The 17,000-nt window shown below is 34.2% G+C and overlaps 1 protein-coding gene across 1 annotated transcript; it reads left to right on the top strand.

Annotated features, from left to right (window-relative positions):
* The first annotated feature begins 9,644 nt into the window (after nucleotides 1–9,644).
* LOC100016960 (olfactory receptor 51A7-like) lies at nucleotides 9,645–10,580 on the top strand. The gene has a single exon (XM_001364394.2). It carries the CDS (start codon nucleotides 9,645–9,647, stop codon nucleotides 10,578–10,580), a length of 936 nt encoding a protein of 311 aa, XP_001364431.2.
* Nucleotides 10,581–17,000: the final 6,420 nt, after the last annotated feature.

The following is a 17,000-nucleotide window of genomic DNA, read 5'->3' as shown; positions in this document are numbered from 1 at the left end:
AAAAAAAATACAAAGGAAGAGGGCCTTGCAGTCTCAGCTCTCAGACTATATTACAAAGCAGCGGTCACCAAAACAATCTGGTACTGGCTAAGAGACAGAAAGGAGGATCAGTGGAATAGATTCAGGATAAGTGACCTCAGCAAGACAGTATATGACAAACCCAAAGATCCCAGCTTTTGGGACAAAAATCCACTATTTCATAAAAACTGCTGGGAAAGTTGGAGGACAGTGTGGGAAAGATTAGGTTTAGATCAACACCTCACACCCTACACCAAGATAAATTCAAAATGGGTGAATGACTTGAACATAAAGAAGGAAACTACAAGAAAATTAGGTGAACACAGAATAGCATACATGTCAGACCTTAGGGAAGGGAAAGACTTCAAAACCAAGCAAGACTTAGAAAGAGTTACAAAATGCAAAATAAATAATCTGGAATACATCAAATTAAAAAGTTTTTGTACAAACAAAACCAATGTAACTAAAATCAGAAGGGAAGCAACAAACTGGGAAACAATCTTCATAAAAACCTCTGACAAAGGTTTAATTACTCAAATTTACAAAGAACTAAATCAATTGTACAAAAAATCAAGCCATTCTCCAATTGACAAATGGGCAAGGGACATGAACAGGCAGTTCTCAGCCAAAGAAATCAAAACTATTAATAAGCACATGAAAAAGTGCTCTACATCTCTTATAATCAGAGAGATGCAAATCAAAACAACTCTGAGGTATCACCTCACACCTAGCAGATTGGCTAACATGACAGCTATGGAAAGTAATGAATGCTGGAGGGGGTGTGGCAAAGTGGGGACATTAATTCATTGCTGGTGGAGTTGTGAATTGATCCAACCATTCTGGAAGGCAATTTGGAACTATGCCCAAAGGGTGTTAAAAGACTGTCTGCCCTTTGATCCAGCTATAGCACTGCTGGGTTTGTACCCCAAAGAGATAATAAGGAAAAAGACATGTACAAGAATATTCATAGCTGCACTCTTTGTGGTGGCCAAAAATTGGAAAACGAGGGGATGCCCTTCAATTGGGGAATGGCTGAACAAATGGTGGTATATGTTGGTGATGGAATACTATTGTGCTAAAAGGAATAATAAAGTAGAGGAATTCCTTGGAGACTGGAACAACCTCCAAGAAGTGATGCAGAGCGAAAGGACCAGAACCAGGAAATCATTATATACAGAGACTGATACACTGTGGTACAATCGAAGGTGATGGACTTCTCCATTAGTGGCAATGCAATGTCCCTGAACAATCTGCAGGGATCTAAAAAATACTATCCACAAACAGAGGATAAACTGTGGGAGTAAAAACAAGGAGGAAAAGCAACTGCCTGACTACAGGGGTGGAGGTGATAGGACTGAGGAGAGACTCTAAATGAACACTCTAATGCAAATACCAACAACATGGAAATGGGTTAGAAACAGGAACACATGTGATACCCAGTGGAATCGTGCATTGACTATGGGAGAAGGAAAGGGGGGGGGGAGGAAAAGAAAATGATCTTTGTTTCCAGTGAATAATGTTTGGAAATGACCAAATAAAATAATGTTAAAAAAAAGAAAACCCTAAATTTTGAGTGTTCATTTTGAATTTATTATCATTGTTGCTTGTAGAATCACATATAAACTGCTGCATTTGGCATTTGAAGTCCTTCACAAACTGACAGTAATCCAGCTTTCTAATCAAATTATATCTATCTAACTCCTTCCACTTACAAAATTCATTTAGGTAAATTATTATTTTTTTCTCATATTATCTCATACATTGTAACAGGAAGCTGCATAGAATTCTGGGCCTCCAGTCAGGAAGATTCATTTTCATGAGTTCAAATTTAACCTCAGACACTTCCTAGCTCTTTGACCCTGGGCAAGACACTTAAATCTATTTGCCTCAGTTTCCTCAACTATAAAATGAGCTGGAGAAGGATGGCAAAGGATGGCAAACTACTCTACTATCTGTTCCAAGAAAACCCCAAAGGGGGTCATGCAGAGGCAGACACATGATAGAAAGGATCAAACAAGAAGTTATGGTATTCCATCCCTCACATGCATGCCTTTGCACTCGTAGTATTGAAAAATATATAGGAATTTTAATAATAAATTAAAAGAGAGAGAAAAGGAAAAAAAAAGTTCTTTGAGTCAAGTGAGCAGAGCAAAAGAGCCAGAGACTTCCACCTGCAGCACTTTACTAAAAGCACAAGCTCTGAAAGAAGAGCCCTGAAGCGTGGAGTCTCAGATAAATTTATCTCCTAAGAATCCTTACATAAAATGAGGATGTAGCTTAAAAGGATGCTGGGAATGTAGCTCAGGTGTTACAAATTTTCCCTCTGCACAGCCCTGAATGCCACACACGTCTACCTCCCCCTCAATGCCTGAAACATCTTTCCTCCTCACCTTCACCTCCTAAATATAAAGTATCCTTTAAGAATCAATTTAAATTAAGCACCACCTTCTAGGTAAAATCATTCCTTATTCCTTCCAACTTCTAGTGCCTTATCTGCAAAATCATCTTGTGACTATTTTCTATATGGCCGTGTGTGTGTGTGTGTGTGTGTGTGTGTGTGTGTGTGTGTGTGTACGTGCATGTGTGCCTCTGCTAAATTGGAAGCTTTTTTTTTTTTTAAACCCTTACCTTCCATCTTGGAATCAATACTCTGTATTGGTTCCAAGGCAGAAGAGTGGTAAGGGCTAGGCAATGGGGGTTAAGTGACTTGACCAGGATCACACAGCTGGGAAGTGTCTGAGGTCAAATTTGAACCTAGGACCTCCCATCTCCTGGTCTGGCTTTCAGTCCACTGAGCTACCAAGCTGTCCCCTAAATTGGAAGCTTTTTGAGGGCAACAATGGCTAAATTTTGTCTTTGTATACCAAATATATAGCAAAATGTTGGAATGTAATTGATATTTGAAAAATTCCTGCATATCTGCTTTTTAGAAGAGATGTTGGTTCAGATCTAATTTCTGACAAACTGCTTTTAAGTTATCCCAGCAGAGGGAGACCTTTCCTTGGTAACATATTTCTAGGTTCACAGATCACTGGACTAATGTTCTTTTTTAGTATTTCTGTTCCTTGTTTTGAATGTTTACTTCTTTACTTTTTTATTGTTTTAACCAAATATTTATCATATTCCAGGGGATCAATCTTATTAGATATAACAGCAATATAGTAGTAAATGATGAACATGATTGCCCTCTATTCCCCCCAACAGGACACACACATACATATACCTTTGCTTATTTACATAGTCATTGAATTATAAAATTTTCTGAAAAAGTATGAGAGATATTCATGAAAAATCATTGAACATAAATTCAATATAACCAATTGATTCTCATAAATTAACAAATAAAGGAATCCCAATCCACTAACTTTTCCCAGTCAAAATCCACTGAATTACACAGCTGTCCCCCAATCTTTATATTTTTCAAAGTTCCCAAGGTGTATTTGATAAATGTTTCTCCTTTCTGAATGTTAGTTGATTTTCAGTGCAATGAAGTTGACAGTAGTGGAAATTTATCATGAATATCAATCAGTAAAGTAAGGAATTAAAAAAAAAATAACCGATGTTAATCTCTTGCCAAGTTAAAATAAGAATAAGCAATTGAATATAGAATAAAGGATATGCATGCTATAGCAATCAGAACTTTAAATTGCATGTCCTCACTGCCTTCTACATGACCAATTATAATAATTTCTATTTTAAGTTCTTTAGTTCCGACTTCAAGGAATTTGGAAGTTGGAACTAAAGAATTTAAAATAGAAATGTTTTTAAAATGATTAACTTGCTTTACTTCTCATATTGAATTGTCAAGTGAGAATCATAAGTAGTCACTAAGACAGTGCCAAATGATGATTTGAGGGAAATTTTCAAACAAACTCATAACTACTCAAGACTTTCTTGCCAGCATTTTGTTAGCATCATCAGAGTGAAATGCAATTAAGTCCATTTTCAAATATTTATTTTAAAACTGCACATAGACAATAAGACATTAAAAATATATGCAACTGTGGTAAACTCAATTCCTTTAAAATGATGAATAAAATTACTGGTGGAAGAGTGGAAGGAACTCTGTTCTGGCTGTGTTTACCAACTAGTTTGCAAGATTCCTGGAAATATAACAATCAATTAGCTCTCAAACATGTACAAATCAGTTTCAACACAAAACTACTCCTTAGTTACCATGTCCAGGCACTCTAAAGTTCTCTTATGATCTCTACTTTTATCTCAATTATTCTTTAACTCTTGGCAATCTAACTGCTACTCTCAGAATCACAGGAAAATGCTTTTTCTAAAATCAGCAATGATGTCTTTTTATTTTTCCTTTAAGAAATATGATGAGGTTTATTAATAAAGATTCATTCTTATAGAATTTCATAGAATACCAAAAGAAGAGATAAGTTCCCAGAGATGAGCTAGTTCATCATATTCATTTAAAAATTATTCTCTGTTTTAGTATTACTTCTAAGCAGAAGAGTGACAAGGGCTAAGCAATAGGCATCCAGGGTCACATAGCTGAGAAATATTTGAGATCAGATTTAAATCCAGGTCCACTTGTCTCCAGGCATGACATGCTTTCCATCATGTCACCTATCTGCCCACACATTCGTTTTTCACATAAAAAACTGAAGTGAAGTAATTTTAGTGTCTTTTCCCCCAAAGTCATACTGTCACTTCCAATGACTAGAACGAATATTTCCTTACTCTTAAACTTTGTCTTTGCACTAACAGTCAAATAGGTGTTTACTATTTAGTTAATATTAATTAATTAATGTGGTGTCTACATTTAAATGGTAGAGGTACAAAGAAAGGCACTGAGAGAAATATTCCAAGAGCATTTCTATCTTTACAGAAAGTTGATACAAAATTTCCACAAACAAATTTCCTTTTATGTCCCCACCTACCACCCAACCATAAACCCCAGAGACTTAAATGTGATTTCTCATGTTATTCCTAGAGATAGACACTATGACCAGCATTCCCAGGGGGATCTGCACCCCAGTGGATGATGTATAAGAGAAGAAAGACAATATCTTTTTAAAGTAAGCTTTCAAGACCAAACCCAGGGAAGGATGCTTTTGCTTCTCATGTGTTAGCCCTTCAATCTCAGGAGTCTATCTGATGACTCATGCAGGTAAGTATTCTGATTTCTGTAGCTACCTCCTAAATGCCTTGAGTTCTTCCTTCAGAAAATGAGGTTTTCTGGTGGAACTTGTCTATGCTTAGTCTTTGCTCACTCTCTAAGGGGAATATTTTGAAGGCAGAGAAGGAGATTCCATTACTTCCCACACTTAAGGCCATATGAACTTCTTTTATTGGGGCAAGGATGCAGATTTACCAAAGTACTCTAGACCTTTGTTAGTGAAGATGTGGTATGGGTGCCCTGGGCTTGCCAAGGGACACTGCTCTGCTCTTCCTCTCCACTGCACCTGAGGACATTTTTTATATGCCACATCTCTTTGTCCAGCAGATCAATGTGAGCTCTTTCTCCCTCTGCTCTCTGGGTTAATCTTTCTGGTGTCTCAGTTTCTTTACCTCTAAAAAGAAGGAATTGATGGTCTCTGCTGTCCCAGCTAGCTTTAAATCTCTGATCCCAAGTGACAGCTACAATTGGAACCACACATTAAAGAACTCACTTAGATCTCAGAGTAACTCTGAGATTTTAGGGAGTAAGTTAGAAGGAGAGATAATAACTTTGTGTTATTTTGACACCTCTTAATCTTTAGACTGCCTGGGGGAAGGAGAAATGGAAGTTCATTAGATCACACAGAATAAGTGGCTGATATGGCAAAAGATGTGTAAAAACAAATATACTTTCAACAACAAAGCAGAATACCTTGGATTCCACTTAACTCCAGGCATCTCTGAGTTAGTATAAGATTATAGGCAGCTAGAGAGAATACTAACTTGGAGTCAAGGAGACCTGAGTTCAAATCTAGTCTTGTGACCCTAGGCAAGTCATTTAACCTTTATTTGCTTCCATTTCCCTCTCTGTGAAATGGGGATAGTAATAGCACCTCCCAAGTTTGTCATGATCATTTTAAAACTGCAGAAAGAACCAGTTAATAGGTGATAGGACAGACATATAGCTTATGACCCTGTCCTTGACTTCATTCCTTAGAAATGTGTAAACTATTAGAGTTTAGAGGTCAAGAAACCATGAATCATAAATTTAAAAAATCTCCATTTTGAACTAAAAACCTCAGAGAACATCAAATGCATCTATACTGGATGCAGATAATTCCTTCTACTATGTAAGTATACTCAGTAAATAGTATTGGAACTCCTTAGCTATAAAATCCTATCACATAATCTCTCTCTAATTAGTAAATCTTTAGCTCAGGGGCTCTTAGCCAGGGTTCATGGAACCATGAGATATCTGTGGATAGATTTCAGGGATTGTGAACTTGGATGGGGGAAAATTCATCTTTTTCTTCCCTAGTTTCTAACAGAAATGAAGCATTTCCTTCAATTATGAATATAAGCTACATTTTTTTTTCTAAGAAGGGGTTTATAATTTTTCCAAGATTGTCCAGAGAAAAAATAAAAGAAAAAATAGATAAATAGCCCCTGATATTAGACTATGATCTTATTGTCACTGATATTTTCATTCAGTATATCCGGTTTTTACCTGGAGAAATAAATTGGTAGGGGAAGCTAGGTAGACCCTTCCTTTCTGTGTGATCCTACTTACCTCCATTTGTTTGCCTAGTCCTTGACCTTCTATCAGAAGAGTTGTTATTAAAACAGAAAAGGTTTAAAAAAAGAAAAAGAAATAAATTGGGTGATGCTATAGGTCTGGACCTCTTGCCTTATACCATATGTCGTCAAAGTTCCTTTTCTTTTTTTCACTAAAAAACAAGATTTTTGATATCAGTGAAATACTTTAAAAATCATTATTGCAATGGTACTCACTTTTGTACTAGAGTTAGTTTTTTTTTCAATTTGTACATTTATATAAATCATCTTATTTGAATTTAATAACCATTTATTAGGTAGCTAGATATATGTATTTATTAATAGTATATACATTTTATGAAGGAGGAAGCTGTCAGGTACATCTTATCTTGACTATACAAAATTCATGAAATATATACAATTGTTTCAAAATACTGTCAGAAGAATTCACAGAATTGTTTAATTAATCAATATTTTTTCCACTTTGAGTACTAGCATTTTATTTAAAAGATTGATAATGTATAAAAGTATCTATCCATAAGAGAATACACATAATTTTTAAGGCATTTGAAAAGAGATAAGATGGCTTAGTGGAAAGAATACTGAACTGGAATTAAGGGAACTTGTATTTTCATCCTGCCTTACCTGATGCTATGATCCAATAATTTGGTTGAAGGTTTTGGTAAAGTCATGTCCCTTCTCTGGTGCTCAGATTCTTTCTCTGAAAAATGCGATTTAGGATCATTTGATTTCCAAGACCTCTTCATACTTTTCCCATTCTGACTTCAAAAGACCTGAGAAGCCAGCTAGGACAGCCCTTTTCTGGGGATTTCTACACACACAAATGGTCTTTATAGTCCCTTAGCTTATAAGATCTATGATTTTCTCATGGCAGTAAAATATCTTCTTTACTGTTATATCTTCAAGTGAATGAAGCCAGTTGTAACTTGCTCATGAGAGCCTACTGTCAATCTTTCAGTTGAAGTATTTGTTGAGTAGAAATCAGCAAACACTACAAATCAGGGTTTAATTTATTTCTTCATCAATTTATAGAATTAAGAAGGGATGGAAAAATATTAATAATGTAGATTAGACTTCTAAGAATGCTATTTACATGTATGTGATATATAAATAATACAATTATACATATATCTATTGTTGCTGCTGTTCAGTTGTTTCAGTCATGTCTGATTCTTTATGACTTCATTTTAGTTTTTCTTGGCAAAAATACTATAGTAGTTTGCCATTTTGTCCTCCAACTCATTTTACATAAAAAGAAACTGAGACAAAAGTGTTAAGTGACTTGTCCAGGGTGTAAACCTCAAAATTCCTTAGACTTATAAATGTTGGAAATTTCACCATTGGGATATTTCATACTTGGAAAATTTCTTACTGATAGTCTATTGGAATGGGAACCCCATTGGCATGGGAGGTTCCTTCTCTTCCCTTCTTAAGATTACTTTAGGACAGAAACCCTTTGCTGAACAATGGAAAGGACTTTGACCTATGCTTAAGCATAGAACAGGAATTTCTTTGAGTCTTGATTGATTTTAGAATTGATACAATGGAGATACTTGGAATAAATCTCCACCCTATTCAGTCCTAATAGGATTGAGTAAGGGCTGCAGCCTAGATCAAAATTTAATTATTCCAATCTCTACCATACTCAAGTTAACAGGATTTAGAAAGGGCTGTAGCAAAGGAGTAAAGATTTAATCATTTGAAAATATGACCTTCAACAGACATGTTCAAAAGCCAGAAACCTCTGGGCGGTCCTGGGTTAAGCTAGAGCCTCCATTGACAGGGAAATTGATGAACAGTGATTGGTAGATGTGAGGACTGAGGGGAGGCAACTTGGAGGGTTTCCTTAAAGATAGGGGGTCTGAAGACTCAGGGAGGTTGTTGAGGTTTTGGTCGGTGTGGTTCCTGGGCTCTGAGAAGGCTTGCTCTGAAGGAAGCTGAAGGTGGGGGCCTCTGAGACTGTTTCTCCATTTTGGACACGTGAGTAATAGGGACTGATCTCTTTTCTTTGCCCCAGCTATCTAAGGGCTTGGGCCTTTTGGCCCAGCCTAAACAGAAGGGGTATTTAAGCCCTATTCCCTTCTCTCCCTTTTTTTCTCTCTCTATCTCTAATTCTTTTCTTACTCCTATTGTAATTAAACTCCAAAAAAGGCTGACGGCTGACTTGAGTTTTTCATTTAGGAATTACATAGCTGATTCCTTGGCGACCTTAAATTAATATATATCAGTCTTTTAAAGTGATTCCCTTGTAACAAGGGTCACATAGCTTATATTTGAGGCTAGATTTGAATTCAGGAAGATAACCTTCCTGACTCCAGGCACAGCACTCTATCCTGTGCACTTCTTAGCTGATGTTTTTCTATCAAGTTTCCAATAATCCATGAAAGATCTCATTTGTCACCACCTTATTCTATTCTTTCTCTAATTGGCATAGAAGGTCTAGCACCATACTTATTATGGTGCTCTTTGTGACTTTATTTTCCTTGTTTGTTTTCAATTTACCCTCTATATGGGCCTTGGGTGACTTCTTCCTGGTTTTTTCAGGTCCAAATATATATATATATATATATATATATATATACCAATTATCTCTAACAAGAAACAGAAAGAAGAAAACCTAATAGACTCAAGGTGGAGAAAAAAGGATCCTCAGTAGCTTCTCATTTACTTATTACTCCATGCAGGAATTCTCCATACATTCTTCATGACACTTTCATAGTGTTGAAACTAAATTAGTCTTTAAAAATATTCTTATGTATATTTCATATGAGCAATAATATTCTTCATCTTGATTTAAATTCACAGAAAATATTGTGCCAATAAATTCTACAAGATTAGACTGTGAATAAACTAAGAATCTGTTTCCCCATTTGAGGGAGAACCATTTGCTTTCCATCAGAGTCATCTGGTTGCCCTCTCAAACCCTTATTGCTATGTCAGCTTTTAACACATCTGAGATCCAGATATCTACCTTCCTCCTAATTGGGATCCCAGGGCTGGAGCATGTCCACATCTGGATATCCATACCCATTTGCCTCATATACATTATTGCCACTATAGGAAATTGTATCATCCTCCTTCTAATCAAGACGGAATCCTCACTTCCTATGTACTACTTTCTCTCTATGCTAGCCATATCTGACCTTGGGCTAACCCTCTCTTCCTTACCTACCATGTTGAGAATTTTTTTATTCAATGCTACAAGAATCTCCATTGATGCCTGTATTGCCCAAGAGTTCTTCATTCACACCTTCACTGCCATGGAATCTTCAGTCCTTCTCATAATGTCTTTTGACCGTTTCATAGCCATCCGCAATCCCCTAAGATATAGTTCCATCCTTACCAATACTACAATCATTAAAATTGGTTTTATCCTTGCTATTAGATGTCTTGTATTCATACTCCCATTTCCTATCACACTAAAGAGATTGAGATATTGCAATAGAAACCTCCTCTCTCATTCCTATTGCCTCCACCAGGATATTATGAGACTGGCCTGCTCTGATAACAGGGTCAATGTTATCTATGGCTTTTTTGTCACTGTGATAGGCATGTTAGACTTAGCAATAATTGCCATGTCCTACATTCTGATCCTGAAGACAGTTTTGGGTATTGCATCTCATCAAGAGCAATTGAAAGCCCTCAGCACCTGCATCTCCCATATCTGTGCCGTACTCATTTTCTATGTGCCCGTTGTCACCCTGAGTATAATATATCGCTTAGCCAAACATGGGTCCCCTCTTATTAGAATACTCATTGCTGATATCTTTGTTTTGTTTCCTCCAATGATGAACCCTATTGTGTACTGTGTAAAGAATCATCAAATCCAGGAGAAGGTTATTCGGAAACTGTGTCTGAAAGAGGCCTGATGAAGGACTATAGTGATTTTGTTTCATCTTTTTTTGTTATTCTTGTTTACTTAAAAGATATTAAATTACCTCCTTCTCCACAAGAGGTCCAGGATGAATGAGCCTTAAAACTAATCTCAGGCCCCTGAGGAATTAGAAAAGATATTCTGAAGAAACATGAACCCCCCCCCCCTTCTTATTTTGAAGTATTTGTTGGTAAATAACACTTGTATTTCTTTCTGCCTTTTTTCTATTTTTAATTTTTTCTAGAGTTCATTCTTACTACCTTTATCCTCAGAATTTGAACTCTGTTGATTTCCCTTAATATAGCTATGACCCATTTATTTATGTGTGTATATATGTATATAAACATATATATGTAGATATGTATGTCAATTAAAAAGTATTTATTTTCTTTCCTCAACTTAACATACCAGAAAAAGGGAAAACAAATTACTTGTAAAATATGCATTGTCAAATGAAACAACATAGTGCATTGATCAAATGTAAAACATATGTCATTATTTATTTTGTATTCATCATCTCTACTTAAAGAGATCAATACATATTTAGTTTTTGGTTATCTGGAATCATGGCTTGTGATTGCACTGATCAGAGATTTTTCAAAGCTGCTATTATAATATTATTACAACATTAATTGAACTCCTACTTGTGCTTCCTTCAATGTACATTGAGTCAAAAAAATCTCAGGTTTCCCTGAAATATTCCTTTTGTCACTTCTTATGAAAATATACTATTTCCTTACATTCATTTCCTGTAAGTTGTCAGCCATTCCCTTTTTAATAGTCTCTCCCTGAGTTTCAAATTGTTTGTTACTAAAAAAACAAATAATTTAAAATATATTTCTACATGTTTATCATTTTCCTTTTTCTTTGATGTACTAGATAATTTAGAACTAGTAATGGTAGCACTTCTTCAAAAGTATGTGTAATTTATTGACTTTTGGGGTATAGTTCCAAATTAATTATTAGAATACCTTAACTAATTCACATTTCTACCAAGAGTTCATTTTTGAGTTTCTAATTTTTTGCATCTTTATTGTATATGGTGGAACCTTAAGAAATTATTTAATTTGAATTTGCTAGCTATTAGTTATTTTTAATGTTTTATATAGTTATTTATACATTTTATGTCTTCCTTGTACAGTGGCTTCTTTATATATATGAATGATTTATCAATTTGATATTGGCTCTTATTAAAATATAAACATTCCTTATATATCTTGGACATGAGATCTTTATCTGAGTACATTGTTATACAGATTCTTCCTACCCCCTCAATTAACTGTTTCTAATATAATTTATTCTGTATTGATTTTTCATGTGCTAAAGCTATATTTTTTAATAAAAATGATCCCTTTTATGTTCATGGATCAGCTCTGTTCCTTATATGGTCATAATCTGTCCTTCTATGTAGAAACCTCAAAGGAAATGTCTTAATTATTCCTTTAATTTGTTTATGATATGACCCTTTAAATGTAAGTAATAAACCTATTCATTACTAATGTTGAAATATTTCAAGAGCTGTTAGTCTAAATATATATATCATTCTACTTTCTAAATTTCCTTGAAGTTTTTATTGAATAGAGAATTTTTCTTTAAGAGCTTTAGTTCTTTCAGTTTGTCCAACTTTAGGCTATTAAATTCATTTCCTTTAATAAGCTATATACCTACTTATTTCTGCTGATTAATATTTATAATTTTAATTAGTCTAAAGTCATTTTGATGATACTTCTTTGTAGTATAGTTTTCCATCTGGCACTGCTTAATCTCCTTCCTTCCCATTTTTTTTTCGTTATATCCTGCTGAGAGTCTCAAAATTCTGTTCCATCAAGTGAATTTAGTATGTTTTTAAGAAAAAAAAATATGTAGAAGGGAAATCTTTTGGTAGGTTGTTTAGGTTGGTATTGAATAAATTAATTTAAGTAATGTTGTGATTTACAAAAAATTGCCTCAACCTACTCATAAATAATATTCTTCTAATTAGGTCTTCATTACAGTATCTTCATTATAGTAAAGATTATTCTACATGTATATTCAAATAATTCTTATGTTTATCTTATTAGGTGGAAATCCACCATGAACTATTTTTTAAATATATCATTTTCCTCATTAATGGGTAAAAATATTTTAACATTAGATTTTTAATTTAAAAAATATGTTTTTAAAAGTTATTGAATTTCAAATTCTTTCTTTCTCCTTTTTTCTTTCCTTCCCTTCTGAGATGGCAAGCAATTTATATGGGTTATATATATATATATATATATATATATATATGAATATGTATATACATATATATATATAATCATGGAAAACATACTTGCATAGTAGTCATGATGTGAAATAAAACATAGACAATAAGAGGGCAGGAGTGTGGGAAGAAATGAGGGGGAAAAAGTTTTTAAAAGTATGCCTTGATCTATGTTCAGACTCCATCCTTTCTCAGAAAGTGGAAAGAATTTTTTCATCATAAATTCTTTGGTATGGTCTTGCTTTATTGTATTGATGAGAATAACTAAGTCATTCACAGTAGATCATCCTATGAGATTTCTGTTACTATATATGAAGGCCTTCTGGTTCTGCTCATTTCACTTTGCATTAGTTCCTGTAAGTTTTTCCAAGGTTATTTTTTTCTGAGAGAATCCATCTTGTCATTTCTTACAGAATAATAGTATCCATCCATCCATCCATCACATATGCCACAACTTTTTCAGCCATTCTCTAATTGATAGAGCATCCTAACAGTTTTCAATTCTCTGCCATTACAAAAAGACCTCTATCAATATATATATATATATACATATATATTTTAAATTATAGATTCTTTTCATTTATTTTTTTAGTCTCTTTGGGACCTAGACATAGTAGTGGTATTGATTAAGTATATGCAGTTTTATTATAGTTCCAAATTGCTTTCCAGAACAGTTAAAGCAGTTCACAATGACACTTACATTGCATTAGTAATACATAAGTACATAAATAAATTTTAAAAAATTAACTAAACAAATAAAAAACCTCATGCATTAGTATCTCAACTTTTCCACTTTTGTAATTTTCTTTTTTTGTCATCTAAGAGGTATAGAAAGGTACCTCAGAGTTCTTGAAATTTATTTTTCCCTAATTAATAAAGATTTAGAGCATGTTTTCATGACTATATATACCTTTGATGACTTTATCTGAAAATTTCCTATTTATATTCTTTGAAAATTTGAATATTCTCATACATTTTCCTGAGTTTTCTATACATTTGATAAATGAAGCATTATGAGATGAAATTACCATAAAGTTTTTAACAGATGATTACTATGCATTTTCCTCCTTCCTATTTCTCTTCTTTCTCTTTCTCTTTCTCCTTTCATCCGTCCATTCAAAATTTGATTATATGTTTTTCTTTTGCCTGTTGTCTCCCTGAAGTTGGACCTCCCTTTTCTAATATGTGGCCACCATTTTGGGCTCCCTACCTGCCAACACTGAGGATAGCAGTCACCAGCAAACACAAACTTCCTGCTTGGCTCACCTTATAAAGTCTTTTCTCCATCCACTAACTCTCATACTCACATCTCAGGAACCAAACATAATTTCTTATTTTGCCTGGCAGGGGCACCATCCCTGGGAAATTGCTCTGCTATCTTGAGATATTTTTGACTCTATTGCTCCTTTTTGCAGTGGCTGATCTATCCTCAATTTACGAGGTAGTATGTAGTTTCCAAGTGTGAAAAGGAATTCTTTATTGTCTATACTGAGTTAACACTAACATAATACCTCATTAGGCTGAAGACAGGATTAACTCCCTCTTGTCTACTTTTTAATTGAATCAACAAAAGATTAAACAATCTATTTAGTACTAGGTGAGAAGCTAGCAAAGCAATTAGAGAATTCACATTCTTAGAAATTTAATCAGCCAGGAATCTGTGAATCTTTTTTATGAGAATTTAACCTTCAGAAGATAAGAAGTTGACCCTACAGACACTGCCCCCTGAACTGTGCTAGCCAAATTGGAAACCATGATGAGCCCCTGTGAAGAGATGAGGGGACAAAAGTCACCATAAAAAGCAAGACACAAACTCCTTTAGAGTAGATTGTCTTTAAGAAAATAGTCTGAAGAGATTGTCTTCTGGAGATAGTCTTAAATAGTCTTCAAGGTAGCTTTTCTGGAGACTATGGCTTATATTATGGGCTCAGAACTTCGCTTCAACTTGGACTCTGACTCTTGGATTACTTCATTAAGTGAATAAAAAGCTGACCACTTTCTTAACTTCTGGAGAGACTAGCTTCCATCCTTGAGGAGGCTGGTTGGTTACTCACCACTAGCCTTCCTGGTTGAGAGTTGATTAATCTCTGCTTGAATTAAGCAGAACCAGAGCAAAATATTTTATATTGATAGGATAGATAATTTTTCGATCCCCCTCACATTTCTCTTCTTTATTTTTCCTCTCTATTTGTAAATATTTTTAAATAAATTTCTGACTCAAGATTTAATAAATACTGGCATCCACATAATTTCATATAATCATCATCCAACCATTAATTTTTACCTTTACACAGGTGATGAGAAATAACATCATGAGAGTAACATACAAAGGAGAGAAATTTACTTCAGAAAAAAGTAACATTTTAAAACTTACTTTTCAGATTACATGGCAATATAATTATTTAATATTTATTTTATAATATTTTGTGATCCATGTTTTCTCTCCTTTGCAATCCTTCCCTTCCCTAAAAATGCATATGATATGATATGGATTATAAAAAGACATTTCCATGTTTTTCATTCTGTGAAAGAAGACACATATTGCACTGGAGAAAAATATATGGAAGAAATAAAGTAAAAAAAATGATATGTTTAATTTGCCTTCAGATTCCATCTGTTCCTTCATGACAGTAGATATCTTTTTTTTTTTGTCATGATCCTCTTGGAGTTGGCCTATACCCTAGCCTTGTTGATAAGACTTAAGTCATTCACAGTTGATCATCATACATTATTATTGTTATTGGGTAAAACATTATCCTGGTTCTACTCTTCTGCTCACTTCACTGCTCACTTCACTTTGCATCACTTCATATAAGGATTTCCAGGTTTATTTGTGGGTTTTTGGGGGATTATCTTGTTTGCAACTTCTTATGACACAATAATATTCCATTATAAGTTTATGCCACAACTTGTTCAGCCATTCCCCAAATGATGGACATCCTGTCAGTTTCCAGTTCTTTGTCATCACAAAAAGAGCTGCTACAAATATTTTTATACAGGTAGGGTCTTTTTCCTATCTTTAATCTCTTTGGGATACAGATCTAATAATGATATCAATTAGTCAAGAGCTATGCACAGTTTTGTGGCCCTGTTGGTTTCAGATTGCTCTCCAACATGAATATATTAGTTCTTAGCACCACGATGACTATTTTAGTGTTCCAATTTTCCTGAATCCCCTCCAGTATTTATCATTTTTCCTTTTGTTATGTTAGCCTGTCTGATGAGTATAAGGTGGTACCTCAGAATTGTTTTACTTCTCATTTCTCTGATCATTAGTGATTTGTAACATTTTTTCATATGACTAAACATAACTTTAATTACTTCATCTGAGAATTTTCTACTTATATCTTTTGGAGATTTGTTGACTGGGAAATGCTTTCTTTTCTTCTAGACCCTGGGCTTCATCCTGGAACCATGTATAGGCAATGCAAGAGAGACTTGTACCCAGGATCAACAAAATTGAAATCTAGGAAGCCAAATGATCTGTTGTCTTGTTCCAGGGTGCAGAGTCTCACTATTTACTTTCTTGGGTACTCCCTGCACTAGATTCTCTCCCGCCATACCAACAGACTTAGCTGCCAACCTTTTATATTTTTTGTTGCAGAAAATTATTTCACCTTATTTTTTCATTCAATCTGCAACCCTAGATTTCATTTTGAGGCATTAAAGTTGTTTGTAGGGAAATTTGGGACATCTCTAGTAAATCCCTGCTTTTTTTCAGCCATCCACAATAAAATTTTGATTTTCTTTTTTTTTTCTCTCTCTCACAGAGGGATGTTTCTTTTTAATATACAAAAATACAAATGACATATAGATGCATTGTATGTTCTTCAATATTATTAGTTACAACTTCAACTAAAATTATGACTCTATGAAATACTAATTAAATAATCATATCTATGAGAAGTGGTAATTTTTTATGTCATCTCCCTCAGTTTCCATTTCTTATCTTTTTGCTATAGCTAGTATTTCCAGGAGCTTATAAATAATAGTGATAACATACATCTCAATATTTGACAATGCTAATCTTAATGGAAAAGTCTTTCATTTATTACTAGAATATATCTAATCCTAGCTTTTGATTATGGACAACTCATTAATTTCCAATTCTTTACAACCACAAAAAGTTGTAATAAATATTTTTGTACAAATAAGTCATTTTCCTTTTTT

Source organism: Monodelphis domestica, chromosome 4 (assembly GCF_027887165.1).
Source record: "Monodelphis domestica isolate mMonDom1 chromosome 4, mMonDom1.pri, whole genome shotgun sequence".
Taxonomy (NCBI): Eukaryota; Metazoa; Chordata; class Mammalia; order Didelphimorphia; family Didelphidae; genus Monodelphis; species Monodelphis domestica.
The sequence above is the reverse complement of the archived record's forward strand: the minus strand, read 5'-3'. Positions and strand labels throughout refer to the sequence as shown.

Coding starts and splice junctions, on each gene's coding strand:
- LOC100016960 (XM_001364394.2), top strand. CDS start 9,645: ATGTCAGCTTTTAACACATCTGAGATCCAGATATCTACCTTCCTCCTA.